The sequence below is a fragment of the Notolepis coatsorum genome (genome assembly GCF_963971535.1).
Source record: "Notolepis coatsorum genome assembly, chromosome: 8".
NCBI classification, from domain to species: domain Eukaryota; kingdom Metazoa; phylum Chordata; class Actinopteri; order Aulopiformes; family Paralepididae; genus Notolepis; species Notolepis coatsorum.
Window position 1 is genome coordinate 38,041,211 of NC_140172.1, and position 22,436 is coordinate 38,063,646.

General features: G+C 43.8%; 1 protein-coding gene across 6 annotated transcripts in view; it reads left to right on the forward strand.

Moving 5' to 3' along the window:
- LOC311233655 (transcription elongation regulator 1-like) overlaps positions 1-21,569 on the forward strand; it is a gene marked incomplete at its 5' end in the record, with an annotated part of 52,567 nt that extends 30,998 nt beyond the window's left edge. For 3 of the 6 annotated variants that reach the window (XM_084320624.1, XM_084320621.1, XM_084320622.1), the window contains 7 exons: positions 2,078-2,228; positions 6,298-6,468; positions 6,855-7,037; positions 7,192-7,443; positions 8,631-8,714; positions 18,148-18,248; positions 20,835-21,569. In XM_084320624.1, coding sequence (XP_084176750.1) covers positions 2,078-2,228; positions 6,298-6,468; positions 6,855-7,037; positions 7,192-7,443; positions 8,631-8,714; positions 18,148-18,248; positions 20,835-21,036 — 1,144 coding nt within the window. In that variant the 3' untranslated portion in view covers positions 21,037-21,569. The remainder of the gene's footprint in view (positions 1-2,077; positions 2,229-6,297; positions 6,469-6,854; positions 7,038-7,191; positions 7,444-8,630; positions 8,715-18,147; positions 18,249-20,834) is intronic. The other 3 variants (XM_084320625.1, XM_084320623.1, XM_084320620.1) reach the window with 3 other exon arrangements.
- Positions 21,570-22,436: the final 867 nt, after the last annotated feature.

Sequence of the window (22,436 nt, forward strand, 5' to 3'; positions counted from 1 at the left end):
ATATATTACCCACATCAAGGATTAGAATCAGACAGTTACAACATAGCTACGTCTGGTGATTATTGCACCATGGGTATCAACACACAATGATTACACTGGCATAAATCAATTATATAATTACACCTAGGCACCAAGTGCTCTCACGGTACCCGGACTAAGTGCTGCCCACGTCTGGGCTGGACACAGTATCCACCTTCCCTAAGGGATTACATATACTGCTCCAGGTCGGTAATATGGGGAAGGAAGGGGGGAACATAAGGGAGGAAAGAGAATTGTTCACCGAATGGGAAATATTAGGAAACACACATTTTATCACGCTCAAAGAAAAGGAACGAAAACAAAAGAGTGGGCCCACAAAATACCAGTAAGTCCTATCTTAATGCCGGCATATATTGTTTGGGGTACCCCTATGGAATGGTAGTAGCAACGTTACTTTCGCCCGCAGGCTGCACCACACTGTGTACTGTATAATAAATCGGGAGCATCAATGCTCATTTGTACTCATCCGAAATGGCCGCCTCGCCACTCCACTGTTGTCCGGGAGGCAAGATGGCGTCGAACGCTCTCGGCGAGGATGTTAGCAGGCGGAGCTGGGCAGAGAGGCAGCGCCGGCTGAGAGCGTGTGCTGAGCGATGACGACCCCTGCTGTATGGGAGGAACTCCCGTAAGCTGCAGGCAGCCTGGTGCAGGTCTGATTGAAGTCAGCCGGAGCAGGCTGAATGCAGGCAGCCGGGTGCAGGTCTGGTCGAAGTCAGCCGGAGCAGACTGGTTGTTGGCCCACGCTCGTCCTGGTGCGCGCACTCTATACCGCACACAGTAACTACTATAACTCGATGGTTAAAGACTTGGATACTCGGTTAACCGCACGTTACTTATACCGCACACAGTAACTATTATAACCCGATTGCTAGTGCCTGACTCTGCACTAATTGTTCATATACTATCGCTGGTACTGCTAGGATATCGTGTCCACTAGCCAGTACTTGTTATCACCCGTTGCTATCTCACGGGGCCCTCTGGCATAACTTCAGCAACAGGGCTCTCCAGAGCCCCCGTTAGCTGCGACTGCTCGTTGTCCAAGTTCACTGCCGAAGAGAGCGTCTTCCGTTTGTCTCCAGCCTTATATCACCTCCCAACTCTCTCCGCCACTCTCTGCCTGCTACCGCCCCCTGCTGGTCCCGCCTGTCAGTCACAAGGGGAAACGCATTGTAGAATATGATCCAGTACTGTAATTTATAATCCATATTCCAGTGCTCTTCGGAAGGGGACGCTTGTGTCATTGTTCGTGTGAATATCAATGATGTCTTTGTGTACAAAGGGAATATAAAACACCAGTCAGCAGTCTCGAATAATATACAATATTTTCAGACTGCTACACATATAAATGAGCCATACCACCCATAGCATAATATAGAATATACCGTAATTTTCGCACTATAAGCCGCACCTGAATATAAGCCGCAGCAGCTAAATTGAATGATGTGTACATATATAAGCCGCACTGAACTATAAGCCGCAGGTGTTTTAATGTTTAATTACAGTACTGTCGGACAAATAACAAGAATTAACTCATTTACAAGTTGTATTAAGTTTAGCAAATAAGGGAACAGATAAAATAACATTTCAATGCAATCAAAAAAGCAATATTTCGATTTTAACATTTTCGGGTTTGGTCACGTCGAGTCACATATAAGCCGCACCGTTATATAAGCCGCAGGGTCGAAAAATGGGGAAAAAAGGCGTGGCTTATAGTCCGAAAATTACGGTAATATAGAATATACAAATAGCTCCGCGAAAACGGTCATGAAAAGCTGGCCTACTGACCGCAGGATGCGCTGCCAGCGTGGCAGAGAAAGAGTTAATACCTCTAAGAGCATATTTTATTTCTTACACTTAATGGTTAAGTACTCAGTGAAATGCCATACCTCAGTTTTTGTCATATTTTTACGTTTGAAGTTGTAAATGATTGCAGGAATTTGCCTCCTCCATTGTGCAGAACAAATGTCATCATACCGGTTGTAAATGTAGTATTGCAATGTTCTCCTTTTTATAATATTTTTTTTTTATATCTGTGCAGGACAACGTTCAGTGAATTTGCGGTGAAGCATGGCAGAGACCCGCGGTTTAAGACCATTGAGAAGATGAAGGATAGAGAGACCATCTTCACAGACTTCATTGTTGCTCTCAGGAAGAGAGAGAAAGAGGACTTCAAGACGAGGGGAGAGAAGGTAACACACTCACACACACACAGTGGGTATGGGGAGAGAAGGTAACACACTCACACACACAGTGGGTATGGGGTGAGAAGGTAACACTCACACACACAGTGGGTATGGGGAGAGAAGGTAACACACTCACACACACAGTGGGTATGGGAGAGAAGGTAACACACTCACACACACAGTAGGTATGGGGAGAGAAGGTAACACACTCACACACACAGTGGGTATGGGGAGAGAAGGTAACACACTCACACACACAGTGGGTATGGGGAGAGAAGGTAACACTCACACACACAGTGGGTATGGGGAGAGAAGGTAACACTCACACACACAGTGGGTATGGGGAGAGAAGGTAACACACTCACACACACAGTGGGTATGGGGAGAGAAGGTAACACACTCACACACACAGTGGGTATGGGGAGAGAAGCTAACACACTCACACACACAGTGGGTATGGGGAGAGAAGCAGTGGCGTAGCGGAGGCCCCCGCAACCCCCGCGGTGCGTGGGGGCCCCGGAGCTTGGGGGCCCCACCCCCACTGTAGGCTATCCTCTTAGATTTCGTAACGAACAGGGCGCAGTGTGGCAGTGGGAGTATGGTTCTGCGGGGCTGCAGCTGGATGCATCTTGCGCAGAGGGCGGGGGCCCCCCCTCCCTGCTATGTTGTAATTATTTGCTCACCTGCGATAGGGCTAGCCGGCTGACTAATGTTCATTGGCAGGCTGGGCAGCGTTCAAAACACAGCGGGAAGCGCCGGTAAAAATACCCAAGCGGACGTGGTGCTCAGAAAAACAAGATGAGAGCGAAAGCCAAACGGGAGACGGCAAAGCTACGAAAAAGAACATCATTTGTCCAGCAGGCAGCAAAGGTATACTGACTCTAACGTTACTGAAGATGCATCGGCAGTAAGCTCCCCACCTCAACGCCCCGGTCAGCTCCGAGTCCAGGCAGACAGACAGCCCAGCCAGGCCCCCAGCCACGCTACAGCCGCCGAGACAGGTTAGAAGAATATAACGTTTTATTCGCCATAACCAGTACGAGTAGCCTACAGGTTACATTGGAACTGGAATCTAATCCGTTAATTTTTTAGTACATGGTTTAAGTGGCCGCGATGTCCAGTGTGATGATAATAATGATGTGTGTTGTAGCGGGACGGCCAGTCACGATATGCATGGCATGAGATTATGGGTCATTGTAATTACGAGGATTTACTGAAACTGCAAGTAGTGTCAGAGCCTGCATAGGCGGAGGGTGAGCTCGACATTAGGGTCGGCTGTAATGGGATGGACCTCGCGCGGAGCACGCAAAATGTTCTCACTTTATTATTGATTTAGGGGAGTGGTCTGGCCTGCGGGGGGGCCCGACATATTGCGCAACGCCACTGGAGAGAAGGTAACACACTCACACACACAGTGGGTATGGGGAGAGAAGGTAACACACTCACACACACAGTGGGTATTTCATTTCATTTCAAACCTTTATTTATACTCGTGAAAGCACTGAGGTTTCCCTCATTTACAGTGTTGACGAGTTAACAAAGGACACAAATATCATAACAGTTAATAATTACAATGAATTACAATTACTACAATGATGGATTAAAAACAATTACATGATTCAGTACATAGGTCAAGTGCAATGCCTTTAAACTCCATGAATGACGGGAATGTTCCGAGCTTTAGAGTCTTTTGCAGGGTATTCCATGTGTATGGAGCATCGTAGGAGAAGGCAGATTTTCCAAGCTCAGACCGAACTTGAGGCACCCTGAGCACAAGCCGATCATTCGAACGAGTTTGGTAGGTGACAGCACTCCAGACCAACAAAGATGTAATATAAGGTGGAAGTTTGCCAATAATTGCTTTGTAGATAAAAAGATACCCATGATAACTACGTCGCAACGAGTGAGATTGCCAGCCTACCCTCTCATACAAAAGACAATGGTGAGTATCATATTTGTCACCCGTAATAAATCTTAGGGCGGAGTGGTAGGCAGAATCCAAAAGCCTTAATGTAGACGCAGACGCATGCCTGTAAATGACATCACCATAGTCCAATATTGACAAAAAAACAGCCTGTATAATTCTTTTCCTACAGAACATAGGAAAACTAGCGCGGTTACGGTACAAGAAACCAATCTTTTGCCGTAATTTTGTAGCTAGGTTATCTATATGGAATTTAAAAGAAAGTTTATCATCCAGCCATATACCAAGATATTTATACTCACTAACTCTTTCAATATACAAACCATTTGCTGTTGTTAGGTGTAGCATGTCATAATCTATAACCCTGGCTCTAGAAAACATCATAGACTTGGTTTTACTAGCATTAAGCACTAACTTGAGCTTAGCTAGAGCATTTTGGAGAGTGTCAAACGCAAGCTGCAGGTTCACAATAGCTTCCTGAACAGTATCCGCAATGCGCATAAAGATGAGCCTGACAACCTGCTAGTGCTGAAAGACTAGAAACAATATCATTAATATAGATTGTAAAGAGGACCGGCCCCAATACCGAACCCTGTGGTACACCCTTAGACAATGGCAGGAAATCAGATTGAAAGTTACCTGAATTCACAGATTGACACCTTGAAGATAAATAGTCCTGAAACCAAGCACAAGCGGCTTTATCCAGGCCAATGCTAGCTAGACTATTCAAAAGCAAGTGATGGTCTACTCTACTGTATCAAACGCCTTTGAGAGGTCTACAAAGAGAACTGCACAATGCTTATGGGGAGAGAAGGTAACACACTCGCACACACAGTGGGTATGGGGAGAGAAGGTAACACACTCGCACACACAGTGGGTATGGGGAGAGAAGGTAACACACTCGCACACACAGTGGGTATGGGGAGAGAAGGTAACACTCACACACACAGTGGGTATGGGGAGAGAAGGTAACACACTCACACACGGTGGGTATGGGGAGAGAAGGTAACACTCACACACACAGTGGGTATGGGGAGAGAAGGTAACACTCACACACACAGTGGGTATGGGGAGAGAAGGTAACACACTCACACACAGTGGGTATGGGGAGAGAAGGTAACACTCACACACACAGTGGGTATGGGGAGAGAAGGTAACACTCACACACAGTGGGTATGGGGAGAGAAGGTAACACTCACACACACAGTGGGTATGGGGAGAGAAGGTAACACTCACACACAGTGGGTATGGGGAGAGAAGGTAACACTCACACACAGTGGGTATGGGGAGAGAAGGTAACACTCACACACACAGTAGGTATGGGGAGAGAAGGTAACACACACACACACAGTGGGTATGGGGAGAGAAGGTAACACACTCGCACACACAGTGGGTATGGGGAGAGAAGGTAACACACTCACACACAGTGGGTATGGGGAGAGAAGGTAACACTCACACACACAGTGGGTATGGGGAGAGAAGGTAACACACTCACACACACAGTGGGTATGGCACTGCCAGGGTTGGGGGTTACACTCCTAACTGGGGCTTCCCATGCTGTTTCTGTTGTAAAGCACTTTGTATCCTTGTACTAGAGATGCGCTATAGAAATGCAGTCACACACACACACACACACACACACACACACACACACACACACACACACACACACACACACACACACACACACACACACACACACACACACACACACACACACACACACACACACACACACACACACACACACACACACACACACACAGGTGTATATCTTACACTCAGGGGTGCGTTGCTCATGGGACGGGGGTTGCACACCGTGCAACCGGCTCTGTGAGCAGAAGCACGCGCGTGCACACAGGAATGCGCTGCACTCGACTGATGCGCCAACTCGCTAAGTACCCACCTGGCTACTTTGCATAACAATAGCACCGGTCGTCAGGTGTGTTCAAATACGTTCTCAGATACATTCACACAACTTGTGAATGAAATGTGTTGCATTCCATTCCTAGAGGCAATTAGGCATTGTCTTTAGTCTGTGCTTATGCAAGGGAACATTTATGCGCGGGAGCGCGCATGCGCGTGGCGTCATTAAAACACTGCAACCAGCTTTGAAATAGATTGTGTGTGTGTGTGTGTGTGTGTGTCCAGGTGAAGCAGGACTTCTTTGATCTCCTGTGTGAGCAGCATATGGAGGGTGGGCAGCGCTGGAGCAAAGTGAAGGAAAGAATGGAGACAGACCCTCGGTACAAAGCTGTGGAGAGCTCTGCACACAGAGAGGAACTGTACAAACAGTACATGGAGAAACAAGCCAAGGTACAGGTGTGTGTTTGATGGAAAGGGACGCATGCAACCAGGCAAGCCTGAAAGTGAGAAAGACTGACGTGTTTTGGTCATATTGTCTTGACTTAAATCATTCAATCACTGGCATGTTTGATCATGGCTTTTTTTTTTATATTATATATAAATCATCTGAATAGTTGTAGATAATTTTTATATTGATCATCCATTTGTAGCATTTATATTTCACCATAGGTTGTATTCTACATTAATATTTGATTGGTTCTGATTGATTGTGTGTAAGATAATCACATTTACACAAAAAATCTGAATTCGGAATTCTTCATTTTTCACTTCTATGTCTTTATGTCCTGGTATTTCTTGTATATAACATAACGTGTGTATCTGTCTCTCTCGTCCCCCTGCAGAACGTGGACAGTGACAAGGAGCGAGAGATGGAGCGCCAGGCTCGTATCGAGGCCAGTCTGAGAGAGCGGGAGCGTGAAGTGCAGAAGGCTCGATCAGAGCAGACCAAAGAGATCGACCGCGAGCGAGAGCAGCACAAAAGAGAGGAGGCCATCCAGCACTTCAGAGCCCTCATGTCCGATATGGTGAGATGCATTGTCTGTAGCTATGTATTCTACGTGGTGTAGTTACTAATGCCATGTCCCTATCCAGTATCCACGCACTCCGCTGCAGCAGGCGACTGTTGATGGAAAGTCGCAATTCCTGACAGGCCCCCTGTTTTTTGTATCCCTGCCACAGGTCCGTTCTTCGGACGCCTCGTGGTCAGACACGCGGCGTAACCTGCGTAAGGACCATCGCTGGGAGTCTGCGTCCCTGCTGGAGAGAGAGGAGAAGGAGAAGCTTTTTAATGAACATGTAGAAGCTCTGGCCAAAAAGAAGAAAGAGCACTTTAGACAGCTGCTGGATGAGACCTGCATGGTGAGAAAGCTTCACACTTCAGATGAGACCAGCCTGACGAGAAAGATCCACACTTCAGATGAGACCAGCAGGGTGAGAAAGATCCACACTTTAGATGAGACCAGCATGATAAGATCCACACTTTAGATGAGACCAGCATGTTGAGAAAGATCCACACTTTAGATGAGACCAGCATGTTGAGAAAGATACACACTTTAGATGAGACCAGCATGGTGAGAAAGATCCACACTTCAGATGAGACCAGCATGATGAGAAAGATCCACACTTTAGACCACTCATCTCGGCGCAGAGGATTCTTGTTAATGTTGGTTAATTTGGACCACCAAGCACTGCTTAAAAGCTCACGGTTGGTCCGAAATATATCAGATATAAATTTCAAAGGGTTTCACACACACCCGCGGCGGGGTTTGAAAGCTCGGCGTTGCTAATAAACATTTAAAATCATTTTTATAAAATGAGTGTACTCACAGCGAGCCTTGGCAAAATGGCTGGTGCGTCCAGCAATCACTGCGCTCCCTATTAGTCCCTGTTGGTCATTACAACAATACACAGGAGACGCGCTCAGCAGATTCTACCCTGTAATGGCCTATAGGTAATGACCAACAGGGACCGATAGGGAGCGCAGTGATTGCTGGACGCACCAGGCATGTCACAAAAGCAGTAGAAGAAGAAGCCATTTTGCCAAGGCTCGCTCAGTGAGTACACTCGTTTTATAAAAATGATTTAAAATGTTTATTAGCAACGCCGAGCTTTCAAACCCCGCCGTGGGTGTGTGTGAAACCCTAATTGAATGCTGGGTGCCTTTGAAATTTATATCTGATATATTTCGGACCCACCGTGAGCTTTTAAGCAGTGCTTGGTGGTCCAAATTAACCTGGCTACTACGGAGCTATAAGTGACAGCGTATTCAAAAGCCCCTGGCTTACACATCGCAGTCACGAAAGGGGCTAGAATAAATAGTGTGTTATCAGCATGGTTCATAAGACATAGATTGAACAGTATCTGCCTGATTTGTACAAGTGATGGCTTATTTTGAAGATATGAACCTGTACTTTCATATTATGTAAAACATTTATTAAATAATAATAATAATAATAATATTGAGGATCCTCCTCAAGGGACCAGAATCAGTGGGCGGTCACAATCACAAAATAGCTCAGACCTCAGAGGGTTAACAATAACTTGTGGCCAGATCCTGGACTAGCTCAGTAATTATGAATTGTAGTGATTGCTTTAATGTGTTATTTGTTTTGTTTTAGATCACTCTGACGACTACATGGAAGGAGGTGAAGAAAATCATCAAGGAGGATCCTCGGTGCATCAAGTTCTCCTCCAGCGATCGGGTACGAATTTTTACCTCTGACCCCAATCCTGACCTGCGCGCTGAAATTTATTTCACGTCATAAATAGATCAATACAGTCCGTATTAATTAATGTTGCATTTCTTTTTCAAATTTTGCCAAGAGAAAAGACCCTAACCCTATCAAAACAGCAGTCAAAGTTTTGTTTACCAATGATTTTAACCTCTTAACTCTAACACTTTAAGTGCCGAAAACGTGTTTAGGCGTCTTTCCTAGCCATGCTCAAGTTGCCTAGGATGCCGTAACTCGTCTTTGATATCAATATTTCAAAAATCTGTGATCGGAATCATATTTCCCCTCTGCAGCCTTCACACACAGTTCTGAGCTCCTCTCAATCCTCTAGCGGTTCAAGAGCGCCATCTGGTGGCCGATCGGCAGAAGCGCCAAACAGGAAGTCATGTGGATGAAGTGGTGATCACCCATATTACTTCCGGCCACTCTCTATAGCTCCCGCGACTCCATCTTGAAACACTCGATAATAGATCGCTCGCCCTAACTCAATAAACAACGTTATTTGGACGTATATACTATTATACAACCTGGAAATGGACCGGGTATTTCGACATCCCATAATGGAAAACTGTCTACCCCACGCTGATCGCCCAACGGCCCGCGGAGACTGGGGTGAGTTTTAGCGTGTAGTATTACCGTGTTCGACACTAACTGCTATGATGAACATTTGACCCACATTAGATGAATGGTATAACGTTGCCCACGGAATTATAAACGATCCCCCGCCCATCCGGTCATCATCAGATGATACGTAGAAACTTCTAGAAGCACGTCCATTTGAAATTTTTCATCTGGCACCGATCGCTACCAAACTGTATTTGATCATCAATATAATGCATTTGGGGCTATAAATCACGTTCTGGAGAAAGCTGCAGAAAGAGATGAAAACATACTTATACTTTAGATCATATTTTAGTATGAATATGTGAATGAAAAAGTTTAACGTTCATACACCCTGAACAATACATATAGGACATTGAATGGGCCCTAATAATGGCAATCTAGCAATAGAATTAAAAAAGTTATAGCCCTGCAAAGAAGGGGAACTTCTCCATAGACAAATAGAGCTGGCAAGGGATGGTATATCATGAATTTAACCTTCGGCAGTTAAAGTGTTAATAGCCAGACCCGAGATATCTCTGGTTAACTCGCCATGCGTTGGACGCCAGAACCCGAGATATCTCTAGTTTTGGTAGTTTTTTCTTTTATTCACTATTTTCATTCATTATTCATCCATTGACCTCGGTGTTGCCATATGAAAGGATGGCAGTGTTGCCCACCCTTTGAAACCTTATATCTAACTGTGTTACTCTCAAATGTCTATGGGTGCTATATTTAGACGGAGCCGAGTAAGTCGCTTCATCCGACCTATTCGAAACGCATCTGGCACACTCTATCCATAAGTTGTGCCAAATTATGTCCGGGACCAGATAGACACCAATACTGGAAATCGCGATCAGACAATTGGAATATTCTTTTTGGAATACCACCGACCACAGGTAAGGACGATCTGACATAAATTTCAGCTTGATCCAGGGCGCCTATTCCTTAATGACAGGTCAGTAGTGCTGCTTTTGCTTCCGCGTTTTCCCTGATTGGCTGCGCCATGCCCCGCGGCAGGCGCGGCAACCGCAGAGCAGAGCGGCGGAGCGGCGGAGCAGCAGAGCGGCGGAGCGGCAGAGCGCGAGCGGAATTAGGTAACCGCCGCAGGAATCCGCCATGATTTTCATTCGGCGCTTCAGCTCACCTGGCATAGCAGCGGTCCGCGGTCCTGCGGTTCGTTGTTGACTAGTTCGAATCCCATGATTTTTCTTTTTTTAACGTGATTTTTTTTTAACATGTATTCTTTCGCCGGTTAAGGTTAGGCATGGTTAAGGTTAAGGTTAGGCATTGTTTCGGAGTTGGTTAATGTTAGAACGGTTAAGTTTAGGCGCTGTTAAGGAGCTGGTTAAGGTTAGAGTTTGTCAAAGAGAATGGCAATATTCTTTCTATGGTTAAGGTTAGGCATGGTTAAGGTTAAGGTTAGGCATTGTTTCGGAGTTGGTTAAGGTTAGAACGGTTAAGTTTAGGCGCTGTTAAGGAGCTGGTTAAGGTTAGAGTTTGTCTTAGAGACAGCCTATTTCCGCACTGCCGCTCTCCCGCGTTGCCGCGGTCACATGGTCAAATTGTCACATTCTTGCACTCATGACCTGTCATAAAGCCACACGCATCCAGGGCGGCTACGTGGCGTAGTGGGCAAGGCGCTCACCACTAATGCAGAGACGCTGGGCTCGCCTGTTCGAGCCCAGCGCTCCACATTGCTTTCAGTTTAGCTGGTCGTTCATACTAATACACATTGGCCGTATTAGGGGGTGGGAAACTGATGGGTGGGGATCGGGCGTTGTGGACAGCGACTCCTACAGGTCGGATGGTGCGCCTGCGCAGTAGAATCAGGAAGTGTCTGGGGCAGCGTGAGCCTCCCACGCGTTACTCCTCGCCACTGAGAGATCGAGCTGCGCAGGTGAAAAGATGCGACTGCTGTTACCTCAAGTACCGGAGGGGACTTGTGCTATGTATGACTTAGTCCACATTGCAGCCGGCTTGTGGGAGGCAAGAAACAGCGTTCGTGACAGGGGAGGGTTGAATTGGATGATACGAAATTGCGATGGGAGAAAATATAGAAAATGGGAGAAAAAGTGGATAAAAAAATAAATAAAAATCAGCTTGATCCAACAATGTTTTCATATCCATCCAGCTGATTGGCTTCTGTGTTCAACACGAATGCCGTTACTGGCCATCAAAGCATCAGAAACGACCCCCCCCCTTTCATGCATTCATGATGAAACATAATACCTATTATATACATTTGATTTGGAAATAGTGGCGTGTCCAGGCAAGAAACGGCAACGCTTATAGTAGAATTCACGTTGCGCCCTATTACTCGCTTCCCAGGAATGATCCCGGATCACTCTGAAATTATACTTATATTCACCACGGGATAACGCGTGAACATATATGCATGAAAAAACTATATTTTTGGCATATTGGACGGAAGAAAGTCAGTGTCAAATGACCATAGTATTGTCCCCATAGCTATAATATAGAATATAGATATAGCTCTACAAACAAGGTGACGCACTCCTATCTTTAAAGCGTGGCATAGCTACAACGGGACCCGGATAATGGCTGGCGCTGAATGAGTTAACAAGCGGGCAGAAAAGTGGAAATATTTTTACTTGAACTTGAGGACTGCATACCTTTTTTGCAAACCAAAATACTATACTTTATACTTATAGCACATGCATGAGCCTGGTCTCTTTTGAAAGATGACATTTTGAAGTTTCTGATACAATTAAGAGAATTCACTTTTAGTGCTAATGAAATAGAGTAACATAGGTCTGAACTTGAGTCGTAGAAAAACTTGATACTCACGTTTTTCTGTAGTAGTTGCAATATCCAAAAGTATAAATCCACAAAATTTATATGGCTCGAAAAACACCCAGGGCCCATAGCCTGAAGTCGTATGCACGCAAATTGTCCTCAAGAGGGCCCGTATACGGACCGTTGCGTGTTAAGAGGATAAATTATTAAGTGTGAGTTCAAAATATGAGTTCATAAATATCTCGGCGGAAACCGGATGAATTAGACGTGAGCAAATGACGCCGCCAGACGTGTTTGTAGTCTTATGAAAAAAGAAACCCAGGGCTTTCAATGGGCTTTAGAATTTCATAAAACGACACTACCCAGCTCACGCCAGTCCCTGTCAAACTTGGAGCCGTCTGGCGTGAAATTATGTTTAACGTTATTTTTCTTGATTATGTCTCACGGGTCGAACAAACCTGAACGTTATTGCCATAAAATAGTTCGTTTCTTTACCTTTCTGTGAACGCCAAGAAAAAAAACGCATCTCAATCTGATGAAGCTATTTACATTACAAAAAAGTAGATTTCACTCAGTCTTTGCTGCCCTGTCAGGGGCGCCTGGTGGTACTAAATCCAGATTGAATGACGCATATCTATGTGTACATGTAAGTACCGATAACGTTTAGAAACAGCAGCAGTCTTTCAAGTGTATTTAAAGCTATGTATGTGCTTGTTTGTCAGTTTGTCAGGTCTATGTACAGGGATCAGTACAGGTAGTGCAGGAATACTTGCATGATTGACAGCCTTTATGGTGGTTGTATTCCATTGGATGTCCTTTTCTGTCAGTTGCACATTGCTGTACTCCACCCAGTAGGTATGGGAGTTATGCATTATTTGTCATGTTTTCAAACTCTTTGGGTGTTTGCAATTCCTGGGAAAGTGTAGCTCAGTTTCCACCTCTGCTCTGACATGGCTGTTAGCCTAGCCACAGGGTCTTGAGAGGAGAGGCTCCGGTTGAATCCGGGACACAGACATGCAGCCAATGTGACACTGGCTCTGTTCATGGTCACGAATGGATTCCAGCTTCATTGATTTACTACTCAATAAATAAGTGCGGCACACGGAACAACTCATCACTATAGACCAGAATCATACTGTAGCCAGTCTCTTGCAACACCGCTATCTCCAAACTTCTACTCCTCTCGAAACTTTATTTTGTTAGGTGGTCCCGATCCCGCTGCCTCGTGGGTTTTCTTTTTAGCGGTCGGCTTACTCCTTCCATAGTTCCACATATTTGTAACCCATTTAATGTTATTAACCTAACGTTAGCTAATCGTTATAGCAGGCGGACATAACGTTAGCTCCCTACAGTGCAAGCAGGCGCCACGGGCAGTCGGGACAAGAGTAGCGGATGTGACGTCGGTAAATAAGCCACAAATAAGACCAAAACACACCGCAGTTTTAATAATTTTACATGACTATTTTGTTACCCGCCACATGGCGGACAGACCTCTTAGGTTCGCCAAACCTAAAATCTGCCCGCGGGTGGCGGGCTCTAATTTCGGGCCCTGGATGTGTGACTTGGCCATAATAAGATCATTTATAGGGAGGTGTAGTCTGACGTCACTTTGGACCGCCCGTGAGGTCCACCCGTATAGGGATTTATCATTGGGAAATGGATTATCGGCTATTGTAACACTTATGCCTCATGAACATTGAAAATATTTCCATTTTTGCACAAAATCTGGTCCCTTCTATCACTAACAATATTGTTTAAGCATTTTTGGTTGAAATAAAATTTGGCGATTTTTTTTGACGATTAATTGCGAATATTTTCATGTTGAGCTATAGATTGTGGATGAATACGCACAGAAAGGTACACCATGCAAATGTTCATGCTTTATTTGTTTTAAATGAGACTATTTAGAAATGGGCAATGGGGAAATACGTTGCAATTTTGGTGGACAGGCCGGAAACAGCAATGACGTAACTAACCACTACACCTCCCTATTGCCTTATATTCTATATTCATATTTAAAATTGCATGTGTCCGGATGGCCAAATTCTGTACTGCATCTACAAAAAAACCTGTAAATCATCTGCCCTTTATTAATTTGCGTAGATTTTTTGTACATTTGATCTCAAGAAGGTGCTGAATGAGCTCAGTGGCAACAGACACAATATTTCTGACAGTGGGAATACATTCCTTGAGATCCATATATGTCCCTAGATACCAAGAACATGCCTGGTAGAAATCTTCCATTTACTTAGCTATGTATTTTTAGGCGAATTTTCAGAAAATATGGCTAGGGCTTAAGAGGTTATCTATGGACCTATGTACAAATTGCCACGAGCTCATTCAGCACCTTCTTGAGATCAAGTGTACAAAAAATCTAAGCAAATATTAATAAAGGGCAGATGATTTACAGGTTTTTTTGTAGATGCAGTACAGAATTTTGCCATCCGGACACATGCAATTTGAAATATGAATATAGAATATATCAGGCCTATATACCGTACTTTTCGCACTATAAGCCGCACCTGAATATAAGCCGCAGCAGCTAAATTGAATGATGTGTACATATATAAGGCGCACTTACCATATGTAATTAGCATTGGGACACAATACTGTCGGAAAAATAACAAGAATTAACTCATTTACAAGTTGTATTAAGTTTAGCAAATAAGGGAACAGATGAATAACATTTCAATGCAGTCAAAAAAGCAATATTTAGATTTTTACATTTTCGGGTTTGGTCACGTCGAGTCACATATAAGCCGCACCGTTATATAAGCCGCAGGGTAGAAAAATGGGGGGAAAAGCCGCTGCTTATAGTCCGAAAAGTACGGTAATGCCCATAGCTCCACCATTTTTCATCAGATTGAGATGCGTTTTCTTTCTAGACGTTCACACTTCACAGAAATGTAAAGAAACTAACTACGTTCTATTTTATGGCAATAACTTTCAGGTTATTGAGACATAATCACGAAAAATAACGTAAAAAAATTATTTCATGCCAGACGGCTTTAGGTTTGACAGGGGCTGGCGTGAGCTGGGTGGTGTAGTTTTATGAAATTCTAAAGCCCATCCAAAGCCCATGATCTCTTTTTTTATAAGACTACAAACACGCCTGACGGTGTAATTTGCTCATCTAATTCATCCGGTTTCTGCCGGGTTGTGCAGATATTTATGAACTCATATTTAACACTTAAAATCATTGGTAAATGATTGTAGTGCTGAAAATATACACTTTGACTGCTGTTTTGATGGGGTTAGGGTCTTTACTCTTGGCTACATTTGAAAAAATACACTAATTACATTATGGACTATATTAATCTATTCATGACGTGAAATAAATCTCTGCCCGGTACCGGGCCCGCCAGGCTTAAGGGGTTAAGAGGTTAAAGGAATACCATGTTGACTTATGTGTGGAATTCAAGTCCAGGTCTCCTTTCTCTCTTGTCACTATTATACAAGACTCGACAATTGTGATTGGAGGATTGAGAAAGGAGGGCAGGTTTTTAGATTCCACACTATTGTGTTTTTGGACATCAATTTATCTTGACATCAGCGCAAACGTTGGCAAATATGCACACTGGATTTAACCCAGTGTTTCCCTTATATGCATTCAGCAGCGCTACTCTGAGACAGACCGAGAGAGAGAGACACTCTAATTACACGCGACGCAAGTAAGCGTGCACTGCGTAGAGAGGGAGAAAGAGACGAATTGCGCGCGACGCAAGTAAGCGTACGCACTGCGTAGAGAGAAAAAAGATTTGTAACAATTTTGTGTTTTATGATTGTAACTTAGCTTAACTCATTCCCCGCGAAAAACTAGTTAACTTGTTATAGCTCGTTATAGTTAACTCGTTATAGCCAATCGAATAACGGCAACAATGAGTATACACGTTATTGGATTGTTATTTCTTTTATTCGCTATTTCCATTCATAATTCATCCTGGTATGCTTTGGTACTGTGTGGCAATGTGTCTGAGATCGCAACGGTCCGATACCGCCGCCTGGTGGTATGCGGCCGATGTTGCACTCCCTTTGTATCTCTGTGTATGGGGCCGTCGGTCACTGAAAGTCATCCGGGCGGAGTTATCTTGTAACGTGGATCAAGATCTTCACTCGATCGCATTGAATCGTCAATCCGTCACCGGATTCATTATACTGTGGGGGGTTATGGCGTGGGCCAAATGGACATACGATCTAGCAGATGGCAATCAAATAATTGGAATATTCTTTTTGGATTATCATTGGCCACAGGTAAGAGCAATTTAACGTCAATTTCAGCTTGGTTGTCCATTGTTGTCATAGCCTTCGCCCTGATCAACGTATGCTGTTGTACTAACGAATGCCGTTATTGACATCAATTAATCATAAACGACCCCCCCCCCCCCCCCCTATCATGCATGCATGATGGAACATAATATACCGATCATATGCATTTGAATTTTTTATTGTAGCGTGTATAGGGACGAAATGCCAATGGATTAAGTATAATATGCGTTGCGGGCCATTACTAGCCTTCCAGGAATTACCCCAGACCACTCTAAAAACATACTTATATTCACCACGGTATAAAACGCTATGGATGTAAAAAAAGGTTCCTTTTTCACATCTTGAGCGATAGATACTCAATGTCAAATAGGCCATAGTATTGCATATATAGCTATAATATTTAAATAGTTATAGCCCTGCAAACAACGTGAGTGACTCCATTGGTTTAATGCGTGGTAGCACATAGTCAGATCCCGTTCCCAACGTGGCAGAGAAAGAGTTAAAGGACAATTTAAGTGCATTTAGCCCCAACCAGTGTTCATCTCCATTATGTTACAAATAATCTGATGCTTATTTTGGCTTTTAAGAAAACAAGATTAACATTTTCTTAAAACGAGATTACATTTATTCAAATCAAGAAAAATAAACTTGAAATAAACAAAATGATCTGCCAGTGGAATAAGATAATTCAAGATATTTCTACTCAATATTGGACTTATTGTACCAAATACAAGATATTTTCACTTGATAAGATTGAATTTTTTGCAGGGTAAATGGTAAATGGCTGCTTTTTTATATAGCGCTTTTATCCAAAGTGCTTTACAATTTGTTATTCACATTTGACCCATTCACTCACACATTCACTCACACATTCAACGCCCCCCACTGAAACAAGCCATTCTGAATTGACTCGATCTGTGACGTGTAAGAAATCTCATCTGCCACCGCCCGCCCACAATCAACTGTGATTGGAGGAGTTCGCATAACGCTGAAAGTATGAGCAAAACGGTCAAGCAGCGAGTGGAAATAATGCGGAAGCGGTTTCGACAGCAGAGTTGCCACCTTCAGCTGTTCCACTGTCATCACTTCCTCAAAAGTGTTTGACAGTGTTCCTAATCGTTTCCTAATGATATCGTGCTCCACAAGCAATGAGCCAGAGCAGTGTCTGTTTTTGGGCTACACGCTGTTGTTCAGGAGACTCAGCTTCTCTCCTTTCTTTCGTCTCTCCCTCTCACAGACACGCACACTTGCCGAACGGCAGCGAGTCTCTCCTCTCGTCTCACAGACACACACACTCGCCCAACTTACGTCACGCACACACACACCCAGTGATGGAGCGGGTGTGTGTGTGCTTTGAAAAGGTTCCTCCATCCTAGCGTATCTGCCAGTGCCAGGTGGGTGACTGTCAATCAAAGCGCATTGCGAGTATGGGCGGAGCCCAGCCAAAAACAGCTTGTATTTTGGAAGGGGAGAAAGTGGTGCACCAAAGTACTTGATTAAAAATACAAAACAATGAATTTTATTGAAAATAAACATACAGATGTTTTCCATAGACTCACAGGAATTGTGTAAAATTGCCCAAATAGTGAACAATAGGGGACCTTAAAGTTATTTCTCCGGCAGTGTGCACAAATATGGATTCCGGCAGCGCACACACGCGCAGCACAGCACCGCTGTTGAATTTCTTTTCAGGGGAAACGATGAACCCAGATAATGTCGATCTGGCAGCCGGATGTTGATGTACACAATTGACTTAACCTGTTATCTTTCTATGTAGAAGAGACAGCGGGAGTTTGAAGACTACATCAAAGACAAGTTCATCACAGCCAAGGCTGACTTCAGAACCCTGCTGAAGGAGACAAAGTTCATCACTTACAGGTCTATACACACACAAGGAACCACCTCATCCTGAGTATCAGATCAGCTGATTCAGTAGAAAATGTTTAGGGGTCTAACGATACACAAATGTTCAGATTTATTTTATATATATATATATATACTACACAGAAAAATACAAATGTTAGTTTAACCAGTTATCCAGCAAAAATGGGGCTAGTTTAGCATAACACTCCTAAGTAATTGCATACCCAAAGTAATTTGCGATTTATTCTTGAACCACTTATAGCACATGCATGAGTTTGGTCTCTTTTGATCCATTCTGAACTATTTTCCACAACAGGAAGAATCACTAGAGTGCTAATGTAATAAAGTTACAGAGGTTTGAACACACCAGATGCCTGTTTTTGAGTTCCAGCTGAGAGGTAGGAGCTGGAAAACATAACTGTTCCATAGCCTGAAGTCTTATCTTCTGTAACCCGAGATTGGAAGCACATAATAGGTTGAGAGGGTGTCAATCGAATGGCGCCCATTTTAGCTTTCCAACAATGTGTAGGTTGATCTGCAAAAATACAGCGCTAAGCCGACAGACGAGGGCAAAGTGCCACGAAGGGTGTGCATGTGCATAACGGCCCGTCATCGGGCCTCGTGAAAATGAAGAGGTTAAAGTTGTAAACTATGAAAATGTTCCTTACACATTATGCTAATAGCATATACAAGCTTATACATAACACGATACTGTAACGATGCCATGTTTTCCGCCAGACTGAACAGCTGTCTGTGTATTGCTTTATGTATTGTTGACTGTTGTATTGTCTGTAATTTTTGTGGAGGCCTACTGCTGCTACCTTGACCAGGTCTCTCTTGAAAGAGATATTTTAATCTCAATGAGACTTCCTGGATAAATATAGATGAAATGAAAATACCAGTTAAACAGAGGAAAACATTTTAGACCTAGGGAGAGATAAAGAGATGGTCAGTTAATCGATGCAGTTTAACATTTCCATACACTATATTAAATACACATGTTTTAGAATTTTCTATTCTCAGTGTTTCCCCTGGGACTATTTTCAGGGGGGGTGGTAGGTACAAACTACTAGTGTTGTCGCGGGGCGCGTGTGTCACGGATACGTGGTGTCAACAGTGTCGTCATAGACACACGCAGTAAGGCGGTTGTTAGCATCGGTGCATTTCTCTACACTGAGCTGAAATTAAACGATTGCACATAAATTAGGTAAATAAATATGAACAATCAGTAACATTTAGATCAACTCAAAAAAGGCAACGAAAATATCATTTGACATTTACATTTTTGAGCTTTTAATTCCAGACATTTAAATGAAAAATAATCTATTGTTTTTAATACAAATAGACCTCCCTTTCACTGTAGTGCCACGTTTTGATATATTGAGCTTTAAACTTTAAGTTCCATTTTTTGGAACTCGCAACCTAAAACCCCCCCCTATCCCAAACCGTTCCTACAACCATTTTTACATGACCATGTTGCATGATCATGTATACATTTATTATGTTTTTTATGTTTAAATATCAACATTATCTGTCCATCCTCAGTATTATCAAACTCCTCTGACCTCATCTGGTCTTTCCAAAGACCAGAGATCGGACTCAAACACACACACACACACAGAAAGGGAGAATGCCCCCCCCCCGCCTTCTCCAGTACCCACTAATTACCTCTGCTGTGTCTATGCCTCTGATCAGGGTTAGCTTAGCTTAGTTAGTGTAAGCAGCTAACGTTAGTTTAGGTATTTAACGCGACGTGGGCTTAAAGGAATGGCGAGGATGCAAAGCATGTTAGATGCATTTGACCCGTTGCGGGCGGGCGAAGCAGGGACTTATTTCGGGTTGCGCACTCTGGAGCCCTGCTGTAACGTCTTCACACACAGGCATTTCACGTGCTACTGCTGTTGTTGACTCTGCCAGATGGTTTCTTTTCACATCTTGCGTGATGATTTTGCATGAATCCAGTTGCCAGAGCTGTGCTTGGGTGTGATACTCGCCACAGAATTTTCAAAATAAGTATCGATATGAACTGAGCTCGCTAACGTTACTGGGATTAAAGCAACCTTTTTGGGGCGGCGGGGTGTCCCGTTGGCGGGGCGGGTAGGGAAACACTGATTCTGTATTGAGATTGTTACACCCCTACATTTATTTAAAAAAACACTGCGTTTACTCTGGTGTATTTTCTAATGTTATCGGCTGTTAGGTTTCAACTTGACAACATAAACATTCTCAGTGGACCCCCGTTTACTTCCTGTTGCAGTGTTTGCTGATATCAATAACTGATTAGAAATAAACATGGGTCCAAGCTGTTCCCCTAGCAACATAATTCCAGCAAAACCGTCCATAGAAATTGATAGACCTCAAAGGCTAATATATCCTTGTCTCAAACACGTGGAATTGACCTATCTCAAACCAGCCCTCTTTTCTTGATCTTCCAACAGTTGTGATTGGAGGATTTAGAAGAGAGGGGCGGGGTTTGTGATATGTCAATTACAAAAGGGACAAGCTAGCAGCATCCTTGTTGATTAGAAACACAGGGTGAATATAAATAAAGGTGAATATAAATAAAGGTTTAGTATCTTTACTTGTGCCTGTCTCTTCTAGATCAAGGAAGCTGATCCAGGAGTCAGAGCAGCACCTGAAGGATGTTGAAAAGGTCCTTCAGAATGACAAGCGCTACCTGATCCTAGAGTGCGTTCCTGAAGAGCGAAGGAAGCTCATTATGTTCTACATCGAAGATCTTGACCGCCGCGGGCCACCACCCCCTCCCACTGCCTCCGAACCTACACGACGCTCCACCAAGTGACCAATCAAATCACCTTGCGGCTCTATTTCCCCCTCCCCCTTCGACTAGAGCATGACCCCCCCCCCTCTCACACACACACCCACCCTTCTAGGCCTGAGACTGGCCTTTCCAGAGAGCAGTGTTATTGCTGGGGGTTATGTTACATAGAGATGTACCGGTAAGGTCTCTGTGTTGTGTCGCCTTGTAGCCTTGACATAGCCCTGTATGTATGACGACAGCAGGGAACAAGAAGTCGGCTTAACTACAAGTAACCAGCCACCCCCTCACCTCTTGACTGACAGCTCTAGAGGGAGGGGCCTATTGATGAGGCTGCTGCCGCAGTAGCCAACGATGTGTAAGATAGCATATGATGTAAATGAGATGGTGTGTGTGCGTGCGTGCGTCTGAGGCATCCTTAGGCCTTATTCCTCCACTGTGCCCGCTTCCTGTCTCAGCGGCTCAGTGTGAATGTTTTGTCTTTTGCTCAATGGATTACTCTGATGTTGCCGCAGTTTCTCTATTGACTTAAATAAAGGAAACTGTTTTTTTTAATATCTACTTGTCCTGTGGAGTTTGTCTTGTGTGTTCCAGACCAGTTTGTTTTAGTCTGAGTAGGCTCTCTGTGTCCCAGAGAGAAATTTAAAAAGCACAAGAGCTCAACCTTCACTTGATCACAACACATAGTAGGATTTACTGAGACTCTTGACAGTGGCGTTTGAACACTGTTAGAAAGTATTACCAAACTGTGTTGTCTATGAATCTTCATCAGGCCTGCTTGTGGCACGATTTGAGGTTTAGTCTGCCAAGTCATAGTTCTTGGTTGCAAACAGGTGATTGCAATCAAATGGCAGGCGATTATCATTAAATGACAACTGGCCACTGAGCTGTGGCATTGTGTCATATTATATATGAAAGTCTAGAACAATACCATGAACACTTGATTTTGGTGTATGGGACAATACATTTCTGACCTGTGTTGATGTACAAAGCGTGTATGATAAAATACCTTATTGAAAATATCTTTACAAATATTGTAATAACAATGTTCAATATATATCAACATGTCTCAAAGATGGAACATTTACATGTTATTTTGCAACAAAACACTTAACTTATGTCGATCTTTATGTGAGGAATTCTATCAGTGCCACTTTTCCTGATATCAATCAGGGGCTTATATACAGTAGGCTCAGGCTGGTCAGTGTACATCTGTCTAGCCCTGATCTAGATGGAGAGGTCACTCCCCCTGAACCACCACTGAAAACACCAGGATTTGAGATTTTTTTCGTTGTGAAGTTGATTGATGGATGCTTTTATGGCAGCCACACAGGTGAGTTACAATGCACACACTTTTCTTTTTACATACAAAATTAACAAATACAGGGAGGGGCGAGAAGGCGCAGCGACCCTGGTGCCCTCAC